This window comes from Sceloporus occidentalis, unplaced genomic scaffold (genome assembly GCF_023333645.1).
Source record: "Sceloporus occidentalis isolate IW3139 unplaced genomic scaffold, rSceOcc1.0.p SCAF_65, whole genome shotgun sequence".
NCBI lineage: Eukaryota > Metazoa > Chordata > Lepidosauria > Squamata > Phrynosomatidae > Sceloporus > Sceloporus occidentalis.
Window position 1 is genome coordinate 4,865,179 of NW_028317045.1, and position 12,888 is coordinate 4,878,066.

The 12,888-nt window shown below is 39.6% G+C and overlaps 1 protein-coding gene across 1 annotated transcript in view; it reads right to left on the bottom strand.

The window, feature by feature from the left end:
• Positions 1-6,061: 6,061 nt before the first annotated feature.
• LOC149286989 (solute carrier family 12 member 2-like) overlaps positions 6,062-12,888 on the bottom strand; it is an 82,016-nt gene continuing 75,189 nt past the window's right edge. Inside the window, exons 21-25 of the mRNA XM_089493587.1 lie at positions 12,425-12,536; positions 10,598-10,684; positions 10,319-10,454; positions 6,818-6,885; positions 6,062-6,197 (exon numbers count right to left, since the gene is read on the bottom strand). Of these exons, the coding sequence (XP_089349713.1) occupies positions 6,062-6,197; positions 6,818-6,885; positions 10,319-10,454; positions 10,598-10,684; positions 12,425-12,536 (539 nt within the window). The remainder of the gene's footprint in view (positions 6,198-6,817; positions 6,886-10,318; positions 10,455-10,597; positions 10,685-12,424; positions 12,537-12,888) is intronic.

The following is a 12,888-nucleotide window of genomic DNA, read 5'->3' on the forward strand; positions in this document are numbered from 1 at the left end:
GAGAAAAATATTCTTAACCCTTTAAGGACAATGGACGGTCCCTAAACCCATTGAAAACAATGCACTTTGTCATTAAGGGGTTAAATTTATGTTTGGACATTTTTTTACTATGTTTACTCAGCAGCCCTTTATATTTCTTCTTTTTAAAATAACTGCATTTTGTACTGTAGACATTGATCATGGGGAAAAAAGCAATGGTCCTCATGGTTGAATTGAGTCCTGGGGATTGAAAATATTTATCTAAGACATCTTATGGATATGCCAATTCTCTTTTGTTATATACACATTTTTGAAGATGCCATTTATAGTTTGAATGATCTGATCATTATGAGATCACATTTTCCATTATGTGTTCCAGCTTACATGACTAAGGGATCTTTTTTTGGTAAAATACACAGAGATATGGAAAATACTTATACATACATGAGCATGAGCACATACAAGCCAAATGCGCACACAAAATAACGTCAATAGCTATTGGGGATCTGGTCGACAAGGAATTGCCACACCAATTAGCAATGAACAACCAAATAAGTAAATATATAGGAACATGGTGCAACACCCCCACCTGTGCCCACCAGGTATGTGTATATTATAAGGCATATCTGTACAATGGTTTGTCTAGCTTGGTTATACAACACTGGCCACAAAAGAATCAAAACCTGCATCTCACTAACCTGAATAAGTTGCACATTACCCATTATGCTTTAAAATCTATACAGTTGCTGTTTTTAAACCAAGTTCCCCTGGTTATAACTGAAAGTGAAAAGGAGATGAATAAAAGGTCTTTGCACCATCAAACATCATGCATGGTACTATGGATTCTCTGCTGGATAGTTGCGCATTATTTGCAATGCTGATTTTCGCTTTTCACCAACTGCACAGAACCACGGCTAAACCTCCGACATCCACATGTATTAGTCAGCTTAGTGTCAATAAGGAATTTTAAGAGCCTATTGGAAGTTGTTTATAGAGTCATATCTTACCTCCAAATTAAACTGAAAATCGGCAGTGCGTGTGAGTAGTCTAATTTATCTATTCACAAGCTGATCTTTGTCCATTTCATGTACACCTCACAGGTGTTTAAGTATTCCCTTTCCATCACAATTAAACAAACACCTGTGAAGGGACACATTTTTTTCTGCCCAGTCTTTTATACTATAGTCTGTTATATATATTTTCATTAACTAACAGCTATGTGGCTTAATTATGGTTTAGCTTCTGTACTGTCAATGCAAATTCGTTGTACCGCTGTCTTCACATCTCATCTTTACAATAATGTGGAACCTGTTATTCCTTAGCTCAAACTGCTTCTTGAAGCACAACTTTTTCCTTTTGCTTAAAAAAAAACATAAGAGGAAGAAAACACAAGGATGGTGCTACAATAGCTAATACACACAATACTACCTGATGCCACATTATATTCATTCCACAAAAGGTGCTCCTACCACCCATTCAGTGCTTGAAACTGCTTGGTTACTGCACTGTACAACCGTTTTTAAAAAAAAATAAAAAAATATTTATGTATAACCACAAATGTTAACTGTTGCTATTTTTTGTAAGTGCATATTCTTGTAGTATATATATATTTTATTTGATACATTTTTGTTTTGATTTTATTTTAATTTGTGAGGACAGCCACTTCCTAATAATATGTGTGAATACTGTAATGTTTGCCGAAATTCAAACTTGAAAAAAAAATTAGCTCTGGAAATATAAGACATTGTGAAATGAAAATCGGTTACTAAGCGGTGCTATGACAAATTATATCATTTTTCTAATGCTACTTTTTGTCCAGTCTTGTGTTGAGCCAAAAGTGTTATTTCTGGAGGGGGAAAATGATCAAAATGTTATTTCTTTCCAATGTGGTCTGATGCATTTTTATATTACATTTCAAACAGTGTGCTGTATTTTGTTTTGTTCTGTTTGTTGTTAGGCACATAATAATTTTGTACAACATTACATAAATGTGTTTTTTGTATCAGAAGCAACAGCAACAATAAAATTATTTTGGGTAAAAATATCCTCCTTTTTACATATCTTGTATTATCAAATTTAAAGAAATATATTTCTATTAAGTCCCCTAGAATGCTGACATAAGACATTACTCCCAAATTTTCAAATGACCAGAGGGACAATTTCAGAAGGTATGGTTAGTGGTGTGGCTAGGGCCTAACTGATATTTATTATGTAACTTTTTAACCTATTGGTAGCATATATATATATATATAATCTATATATATCAAATACAAAAAGTGTGCTTTGGGGTATATATTCTTCTCCGTCCATTATATCTACTTTCCATGTGTGTGCAACATTATAAACACAAAATACATATTGTATAACACAGTGTACAGTATGTTTTTCTTTTTTTTCCTATATGGCATATAAATCCCTAGACTAAGATTGTCTTTTAAATATAATCAGGTTACTATTTATTTACTAATTGCACTTTAAGCACTAAGTGTACTTTGATATTTTGTATTTGGGCTATTTGTTTCACAAGTGTGTTTTGGGGAATTGCACACCAGTCTTTGTTAGTGCTGGTGCACATCAACTGGCGCTGGGTTTTAATATATATATATATATATATATATATATATATATATATACACACATATATCCACCAATATGTAAAAAAAAAAACTAACTTCCTATGAAGAAACTATATCTGAGGATAGGGATTCAGGTTCAATGCGGGACACTAGGAAGATACGATAAAGATGTTGCTGAACACATATTGGAGTGTTGCTTGACAGTGACGTATACCAGTAGTGGTGAATTCATTCCTGAAGTACAATGTGTGAAAAAAACCCACACACACAAATAATACCACCACAAATTTTGACAAAGGCTGGTGGTAAAATTAGTGCAGTGAAAGGGTTAAAATACTGGCATTTGAAATACCCTGGTGTGTCTTGTTTTCAAAAATTATTTAATGGGGTAAATTGAACTGACAGGCTTCAAAGATGTCCCAAATAGGACATGGTGGCAGAAGAACCAGATGTCAAAGTTCCAAGTTACAACATGCACACTTCCCAATGTGGTGTTTTACCTCCCAAACGACCCGACAAACGCATGCATCGCTGTACTCAGGAGATGTTGCTGAACACATATTAGGATGTTGTGTGACATACACCAAGAGCTGTAAATTCACACCTGAAGTACAAATTGTGTGATAAAAAACACAACATAAATGAATAACACAAAGTTTGACAAAGCGTGGTAGTAGAATAAGTGCATGGAAAGTGTTAAAATACCAGCATTTGAAATAGCGTGGGGTGTCTAGTTTTCAAAAATATATGGTTTGATGGGGTAAATCGCATTGGCCAGCGTCAAAGATGTCAGAAATAGCACATGGGGGCAGAATGTCCAGATTTGGAGAAAATGGTTTTGAAAAAACAAAATGCTACTTGTAATCATTGCCCTAAAACATAAAACATTGGGTATTTCTAGACTCAGGATAAATAGTACAATCTATTTAGCAGGGTTTTTATTAACTTTTTTAGATGGGTAAAGGATTTTTCAAATAAAAGTGAGAGAAATGCTTTTTTTCAGTTTTTCATCATTTTTTTTTAAATAGAAAATTAGATGATATGATAAGAAAATGCTATCTGAAGAAAATCCTCCTTGTCCAGACCCCCCCCACCAATATATAATTTGTGTGAGTACAGTTAACGAGAACAAAATTACAGCTAAACACAAGCACCGCAAAAGTGTTGAAACAGCATTGGTTAAGAAGGGTACACTTTTTTTTTTTTTTTTTTTTTTTTAACGCCTGGTCCTTTAGTGGTAGTTAGAGACACTGATATTGTTTACCAATAACAAAAAATGTTTATTTACAGAAACAGGTGAGGAGGGCTCTGTTTAAACAAATAAAAGTGTTTTATGCCTTTTAGTGTTGAGCTGCACAACTCAGAAACAGGAAAGAAGCCAGGAATTCAGTTCATCCTTGCCTGAAAAGAGGTTCTTTAATTCCTCAGAGGTATGCAAACAATTGGGATACTTTAACATGCATTCTTCCAGTCATGTTGCAAAATGTTCTTCTTCCATGATCCATTTATTGCTACTGATTAAGCTCTGGCAGTAAAGTACCGTATTTGCTCGATTATAAGACGACCCTGATTATAAGACGACCCCCCAAAATCTGAATATTAACTTAGGAAAAAAAGAAAAAGCCTGAATATAAGACGACCCTAAAGGAAAAAAGTTTTACCAGTAAATGTTAATTCATGTAAACTATTTTTTTAAATAAAAGCTATGATTGAGAAAAATATATATATTTTTTTTATTTCCTTGTATTTTCCAACCTGTCCCCCAGTTACGCACATCTGCCCCCAGGCTTGCCACACCAATATGGCACTGTGGCCCATGATATGCCTTTTAACCCTCTATATGCCACTGTGCCCCATGGTATGCCTTTTGACCCCCTATGTGCCACTCTGCCTCCAGAAATGCCTTATACCCCTATATCCCATTCTGGCATTTAGGGGGTTAAAATGCATATTATGGGGCAGAGTGGCATATAGGGGGGTATAAGGCATTCCAGGAGGCAGAGTGGCATTAAGGGAGTTATAAGGCATTGTATAGAGCACTATCCCATTCTGGCATTTAGGGGGTTAAAATGCATATTATGGGGCAGAGTGGCATATAGGGAGGTATAAGGCATTTCAGGAGGCAGAGTGCTCTATTAAATGCCCCCTTAACGCCACTCTGCCTCCTGAAATGCCTTATACCTCCCTATATGCCACTCTGCCCCATAATATGCCTTTTAACCCCCTAAGTGCCAGAGTGGCATATAGGGGTATAAGGCATTCCAGAAATGCCCTATGCCCCCATTTAACACACACACACACACACACTTACCGGTGCTTCCAATTTCCTGCTGTATTGCCGGGGCAGCGGGTTGACGTCTCCTTCCGCTGCAGCCGGAAGGAGGTGGGGTTGGCAGCGGGGGTGTGTCTGCGTCTGTCGCGCATACCTTCCCCGGCTGTCAGAGATCAGAGTTCGTGCGGGGAACTCTGATCTCTGACAGTCGGGGAAGGTATGGGCGACGGACGCAGACAACCCCCGCTGCTAGCCACACCTCCTTCCGGCTGCAGCGGACGTTGTCTACGCGGATCGCGTCAACCCGCTGCCCCGGCAATACAGCAGGAAGCACCGGTAAGTGTGTGTTGGGGGGTGTTAAATGGGGGGGGGGGGACAGGAGGATCCAGGTCCCCTGCAGCGGTGCGGGGGATCTGAATCTTAGTCTCATAATCAGACCTCTATTTGAGGTCTGATTAGAAGACGACCCCGATTAGAAGACGAGGAGTATTTTTCAGAGCATTTGCTCTGAAAAAAACCTCGTCTTATAATCGAGCAAATACGGTACTTCCAAAGAACTAAGATGAATATGTCCTATCACTGACTGACAGCTTAAACAGCCAATCAGTGGCAAGAAATCCACTGAAATCAATGAGAAGATCTCACACATGCAGCAGCGTTCTGCAGAGCCAGAGCTGGGGCTCACTGGAGGTGAGTATATCATGTGCAGGCATATTCATTCAGCTGCATGAATCTCCTGAAGGGTATTTATCTGGGTTGGGGAAAGGGGCAAATGCATTTGGAGGATTATGCAAAATCCCTCCATTCATTTGCAAAATGTACCACCTGGAAATTAAAGGGACTACTCACCTGTTATATGCATTAAAGTGCATATGATGGCTTAAGTGTCCCTTTAATAATTACTTATGTTATTAATCTACTTAGTAGAAAGAGGTCAAGGTCAAGATTTATCGAACTTTATTAAATTATTGTTAAGGAAACCAAAATTCAAGAAAGCAAATGAAAAGCTTTGCAAATGAAATTACTTTATTATGAGCAAAATAGGAGATGTAGCAAAGGGATCAACCTGATCTGATCCAAAATAGCACAGTTCAGGTCAAGATATAGTAACTTTTTGCAATAAAAGAATAATTTGGGCACTTAAGGGAACACTAGTAATAAATACATATCAAATATGATGCTGAACCTGATGTTTTTCCCAGTTCTCTGGGCACTAACTAACCAACATCAACAATTAGGAATAGAAGGTTAAGACACTTTGTTGATTGCCCCGGATTAACAAGACAGGTGGCAGGTCCTTGGAAAGGATTTCTAGCCAGGCCATATATAAGGCATTTGATACTGCTCCTTTCCTTGCAACTGGCATTGTCCTACAAGATAAGAAGATAAGCATGTTTTATCATATAATATGCCTCTTTCTATGCATTTGGAAGACAATCTTTTGTGCGTGGGGTAGAGAGAAATTAAAGGAAGGGCACCATCTAGGTAAAGTATGTTGAAAGAGGGAAAAGGCACAGCACTGCCTGTTTAAAGGCATTCCCAGTCTGATGTTTTCCTCAATACTCTATTGCCAAAGATCTCCATATCTTGAGAACTTCCTCCACTCAGCTATCATGTGTTTCTATAAGGGGATATCTTACATAATATATAACTCATCTGGGGTCAGATCAATCTCTCTATAATATACTGTGTATACAATTCACATTTCTATATGCAAAGAAGCATATAATTACATTTAAGCTGTAGTTCTTAGCAGAGATAAATCTTGTACAAAAAAGGCAAAACTAAATATTTTTTTTGCTACTGCACCAGTACTTACCTGCTGTAATAGTATGCAACATTCCATCCCCCCCCCAGAATATTAGCTCTAAACTAATCAAACAATTCTAGAGCAAGAGTTGCAGTGATTTGTTCTTCCCAATATTAAATCACATATGATTGTATTAAGCATCAAGAAACAACACTGTTACTGTTATTTGTTGCTACTTACACAACAATAAGATTGGCAGACAAGGAGTGCTCCTGCAAAAGTTCATTTAGCCGGATCTGACGCTGTGTCTACGAAAAATGACATCAATAAGTAAAAAAAAAATAACATTTGAGATATGCCCTTTTATTAACTCTTAACCCTTTTGCAATCAATGATGTACCAGGTACTTCACAAAAAATGGTTTTATGGCAACTGCGCTGTTTAAATTCCTCCTGTATCTTCGTGAAAGCAGAGATAACGGGCTTTCAGCCGTTTTTTTTTTTACTTTCAACGTTATTTTTGCATTGAACATACAAGTAGCATGACATATATGAGTGAAAATGAGTATCGTAGCATTTAAGATGATAAATACAGAAACAACATTCTTAATGATGTAGGGCTGCAACAACTAATCGATAAAATCGATAATAATCGATAATGAAATTCGTTGCCAACGAATTTCATTATCGATTAGTTGAATCGATTATTATCGATTATAAAATGAGGGTTTTTTCAGAGCAAACGCTCTGAAAAATACCCCTCATTATATAATCCGTTTAGTCTGACTCACAGCAGCAGCTCCTACTTACCAGCCCCTCCCTGTAATCACTGTGACAACTGGCCCCGCCCCCTTCCTTCTCCCAGAAGGCCAGAACCACATGGTTGTGACACTCATCTAACTGTGAGTATAAAATTAATATTTGGGCTACTGAAAGTTAGGGGAGGTGGGGGTTAATTTAGGGGCAGTTATGGTTAATGGGGTGTTTAGGGTTAATTTAGGGGCAGTTATGGTTAATGGGGTGTTTAGGGGCAGCTATGGTTAATGGGGTGTTTAGGGTTAATTTAGGAGCAGCTGTGGTTAATGGGGTTAATTTGAGGCAGTTGTGGTTAATGGTATGTTTAGGGTTAATTTAGGGGCTGTTGTGGTTGACAGGGTCTTTAGGGTTAATTTAGGGGATGCTGTGGTTAATGGGGTGTTTAGGGTTAATTTAGGGGCAGTTATGGTTAATAGGGTGTTTAGGGTTAATTTAGGGTAGTTTTGATGGAGTATTTAGAGTTAATTTAGGGGTAGTTATGGTTAATGGGGTGTTTAGGGTTAATTTAATGATGAGGACTGAGGGTTAATTTGATTAATTTAATAAAGTTAACTTAAGGTGCAGTTAGAGATAAAGGGGGGGCAAACTAAGGGGAATCTAAATCCTGGGGGCAGTGAAGATTAACCCAGTACTTATTTATAAAAGTATGGTCTGTGACTCTATGAGGGGACTATGAGATATCTGGGGGGTATAAGGCATATCTGGGGAGGACGGAGTGACATATCTGGGGGTATAAGGCATATGTGGGGAGGGCAGTGTGGCATGTCTGGGGAGGACAGAGTGGTGTATCAGGGTGTATAAGGCATATCTGGGGCCACAGTGGCATATCTGGGGGTAGACTGGAGTGGCATATGTGGGGAGGGCAGCGTGGCATGTCTGGGAGGTAGTGTGGCATGTCTGGGGAGGATGGAGTGGTGTATCAGGGGGTATAAGGCGTATCAGGGGCCACAGTGGCATATCTGGGGGTAGACTGGAGTGGCATATGTGGGGAGGGCAGCGTGGCATGTCTGGGAGGTAGTGTGGCATGTCTGGGGAGGATGGAGTGGTGTATCAGGGGGTATAAGGCGTATCAGGCACAGTGGCATATGTGGGGGTGGAGTGGCAGATGTGGGAGGCAGCGTGGAGTGGCAGATGTGGGAGGCAGCGTGGAGTGGTATATGTGGGAGGCAGCGTGGAGTGGCATATGTGGGAGGCAGCGTGGAGTGGCATATGTGGGATGCAGCGTGGAGTGGCATATGTGGGATACAGCGTGGAGTGGCATATGTGGGATGCAGCGTGGAGTGGCATATGTGGGATGCAGCGTGGAGTGGCAGATGTGGGAGGCAGCGTGGAGTGGCATATGTGGGAGGCAGCGTGGAGTGGTATATGTGGGAGGCAGCGTGGAGTGGCATATGTGGGAGGCAGCGTGGAGTGGTATATGTGGGAGGCAGCGTGGAGTGGCATATGTGGGAGGCAGCATGGAATGGTATATGTGGGAGGCAGCGTGGAATGGTATATGTGGGAGGCAGCGTGGAATGGTATATGTGGGAGGCAGCGTGGAGTGGTATATGTGGAAGGCAGCGTGGAATGGTATATGTGGGAGGCAGCGTGGAGTGGCATATGTGGGAGGCAGCGTGGAATGGTATATGTGGGAGGCAGCGTGGAGTGGCATATGTGGGATGCAGCGTGGAATGGTATATGTGGGAGGCAGCGTGGAATGGTATATGTGGGAGGCAGCGTGGAGTGGCATATGTGGGAGGCAGCGTGGAGTGGCATATGTGGGAGGCAGCGTGGAGTGGCATATGTGGGGGGCAGCGTGGAGTGGCATATGTGGGGGGCAGCGTGGAGTGGTATGTGTGGGAGGCAGCGTGGCAAGCCTGGGCTCAAATGTGCATAAATTGGGGGGGGCTGGTTGGGAAATAAAGACAAGAAATGTATTTTATCAAAGTTTTTTTTTATTCTGCTGTTTGTATTTAACAATTTGTTTATTAAATTATTTTAAATAAATGATAAATTTACATTCATTTTTTTTTATCCGATTAATCGAAAAAATAATCGGCCAACTAATCGATTATGAAAATAATCGTTAGTTGCAGCCCTATAATGATGACATTATCAGGAGTTTTCATTGTCGGTAAAGTTACATATTTTTTAGATATTCGAGTTATTACTTTATCGATGAGCTGCAAAGCAAGCGTATTGACCATACCCTGTGATAGGACTTAGTAGTGTTATTAAGTGTACTGAATGTGAGATTTATTCCATCATGTCCCTATGTTGTTCCATAAGCAATTTAATATCAGTTATAGATGGGATGTGTGGGGACATCCACTTTCTAGCTATTAAGAGTTTAGTAGCAAAGAAGTTGTGAATGGAGAGCTTTTGAAATGATTTTGGGAAATTATCAGGAAACATATATATTGCCACCTCTGGAAGAAATGGTAGCTCCATTCCAAATAGCAAATACATTGCCCAGATTACTGTAGTCCACATAATGGTCAGAAATTGGCAGCTCCACCAAACTTCTAAAGAGAAGCACATGGACGCAAAAAAAAACATAATAGGTGTCTTGTGTGGGAGTAATATAAGATGGTGGACTGCTGAACAGTCCCAAACGACACATGACAAAATAAAATTGGAAAGTTTCAAGTTTGAATGTTACATAGGCTTTTTAAGTTTGTTTGATGTCATGACGTGCCAGACTGTTCGTTGGTAGTTAAGGGGTTAATGTAATTTCAAATTCAGTGAAGCAACAAAAAAATACTAATAGTGTTAAGAGACATACTCAGGAATGTAATTCATGCAAACACACAAGAAGTATCTAAAGACTAGTGAATGAATGATGGTTAAGTAACCTATTTTACCTTATAGCATTAGTGCTCTGTAAAATCAGTCAGTGCATATAAATCCATGTACATGTGGAACAGATATTATCAATTAGCCTCACCTTTTCTTTAAATGTCTCCAGCTCATCATCACTGATCTTCCATGGCTCTGTTTTCTTCATCTCTTCTACTGTGATGGCATCCACGTTCCCTTCATGAAGACGGTATGGATCCACAAGATTGTCAAAACATTTCATGCTAAAAAAGGAGAAAGTTACATATTTTGGGGAATGGCTACTTTCTCCTAGGGTGATAACCAATTAATCACTTTAAAAAAACATTTAAAATGTAATTTTCATGACAGCATCTCATGACTCAATCAACAATACAATATCACACACCTTTCTGGCCTGGGTTTCTTGTTGATGTCTCCAATAATAACAATGTCCGAATAATCAATACGAAACTTGCTGAGTAATGTAGCCATCCTTAAAAAACCAAAACCCACTATCATTAAAAGATTCAAACATCAACTTCTACTGAGTTTCTGGTATATGATTATGGTATCCTTCTGACTTCATCTACCAGTAATTAAAACTACTGTGCCATTTAACCTTGTCCTATAACTCTTTCAATAATCACTTTAACACTAGGCCAGCCTTGGGTGTGCACCCCTCCAAAGACGGACTATCATGTCCGCCTTTAGAGGAGCAGGCTCAGTTGGGGAGATCAAAGATCCTCCTCTAACCGGCTTAAAATCAGTCAAGGGAGCAGCAGGCCTGATATTGCAGACCTCCGATGTTGCATGCGATGCATGTGGCATTTGATGCTGCGGGTCAGGATTTGATGTCATATCCCGGCGCATAACACTGAAGCTGCGCCCACCGCCTTCCTTACCCACCGCACCAGAAAGACAGAATGAAAAGAGCCAAGAGGAAGAAGGAAAATGATGAAGTGGAAAAGTGACACTGACAAAGGAAAGGTAGGGAGACATAGAGACATAGACAGAGAGAGAGAGGGTAAGTGAGTGTGTAAGTATGAGTAAGCATGTGAGAGTGATGGGAGTTATACTGTACTATTGTCATTGTCTTGTTCAGTGTACAGTGGTGGGAGTTATGTTATACTACCATCAGTGCCTTGCTCAGTATTTAGTGATGGGATTTGTGGTCTAAAGTAGATCATAACTCCCATCACTTTTGGGATGTGTGGGGACATCCACTTTCTAGCTATTAAGAGTTTAGTAGCAAAGAAGTTGTGAATGGAGAGCTTTTGAAATGATTTTGGGAAATTATCAGGAAACATATATATTGCCACCTCTGGAAGAAATGGTAGCTCCATTCCAAATAGAGACCTCCGATGTTGCATGCGATGCATGTGGCATTTGATGCTGTGGGTCAGGATTTGATGTCATATCCCGGCGCATAACACTGATGAAGTGTCTTGTTCAGTGTACAGTGGTGGGAGTTATGTTATACTACCATCAGTGCCTTGCTCAGTATTTAGTGATGGGATTTGTGCTCTAAAGTAGATCATAACTCCCATCACTTTATACTAAACCAGACATTACATTATATGAATGTATATAGCGCCAGCAGATTCCATCAGTAAAATTAAAAATCACATAGCAAACCAACACAAAAGGAGAAGAGGGCCCTGCTCTTGCAAGCTTACACTTTAGTTGACAGGGGTACAGCATAACTCCTATCACTATATACCACTGTCAATGTCTTTCTCAAGGTGACCACATCACCCGTGCTTTCCAGGACATATATAAGTTTTTCCTATTGATGACCAGTACAGGTAAAGTGTTGCCCTGCAGTATGTGGGATGTATAGACTCATGGGAGGGAACTAATGAGTCAGTTATACATTATCCATACAGCAGGGCAGCACTTTATCTAGTCTGGTCAGCAATATCTAAAAAGTATATGTGTCCTGGAAAACATGGCTAACGTTATCCTGTACCACCGTCAATGTCTGGCTCAGTCTATAGTGATAGTAGTTATGCTGTTCCACTGTGATGTCTAGTTCAGTATATAGTGATTGGACTTATGCTGAACCACAGTCAATGTCTTCCTCAGTATATAATGATAGCAGTTATGTAGTTGTAAAATGTGTGTGTGTGTGTGGTGCCACATACACGATCCGCCCCAGGTGCCAAATACTCTAGGTATGCCCCTGAATGTAAAGTAACATTAACATGCCTACATTATACATCTGCTGACTTACATGCGTTTGCTGTCATCAATAGCATTGATTTTTCCCCCAGTGAAGACACGGATTTTGCATTCTTTCCACTGCTTCTTGGTAGTTAATAAGTATGGTATCAGAAGTGTCAGACCTTAAGAGGTATTTTAACAAAACATAGACAATGAGCGTGATTATATCTAAAACAATAACTTATATAGATATGTACAGCAGTCCTGTCCGTTATTTATTATGGGTTTTTTCTTTTGCTTAGAATAACCACATTAACTTATGTCATGGATAACTGGCACATGGCCCTTAGATAACTGAGCTGCCATGATGGTCAGATAATTATAGTAACTCTCCATTTCTTTAATATACATGTCGAGAGCCAGTTACATTTACATTTTATCAGACTCCTGATGATGCCTTGGGTTTCCAGTTTCTCTTAAGCCTAAAGATCAACTATGAGCATGAAATGGACTTAAAACTTTTATGTGACAGGC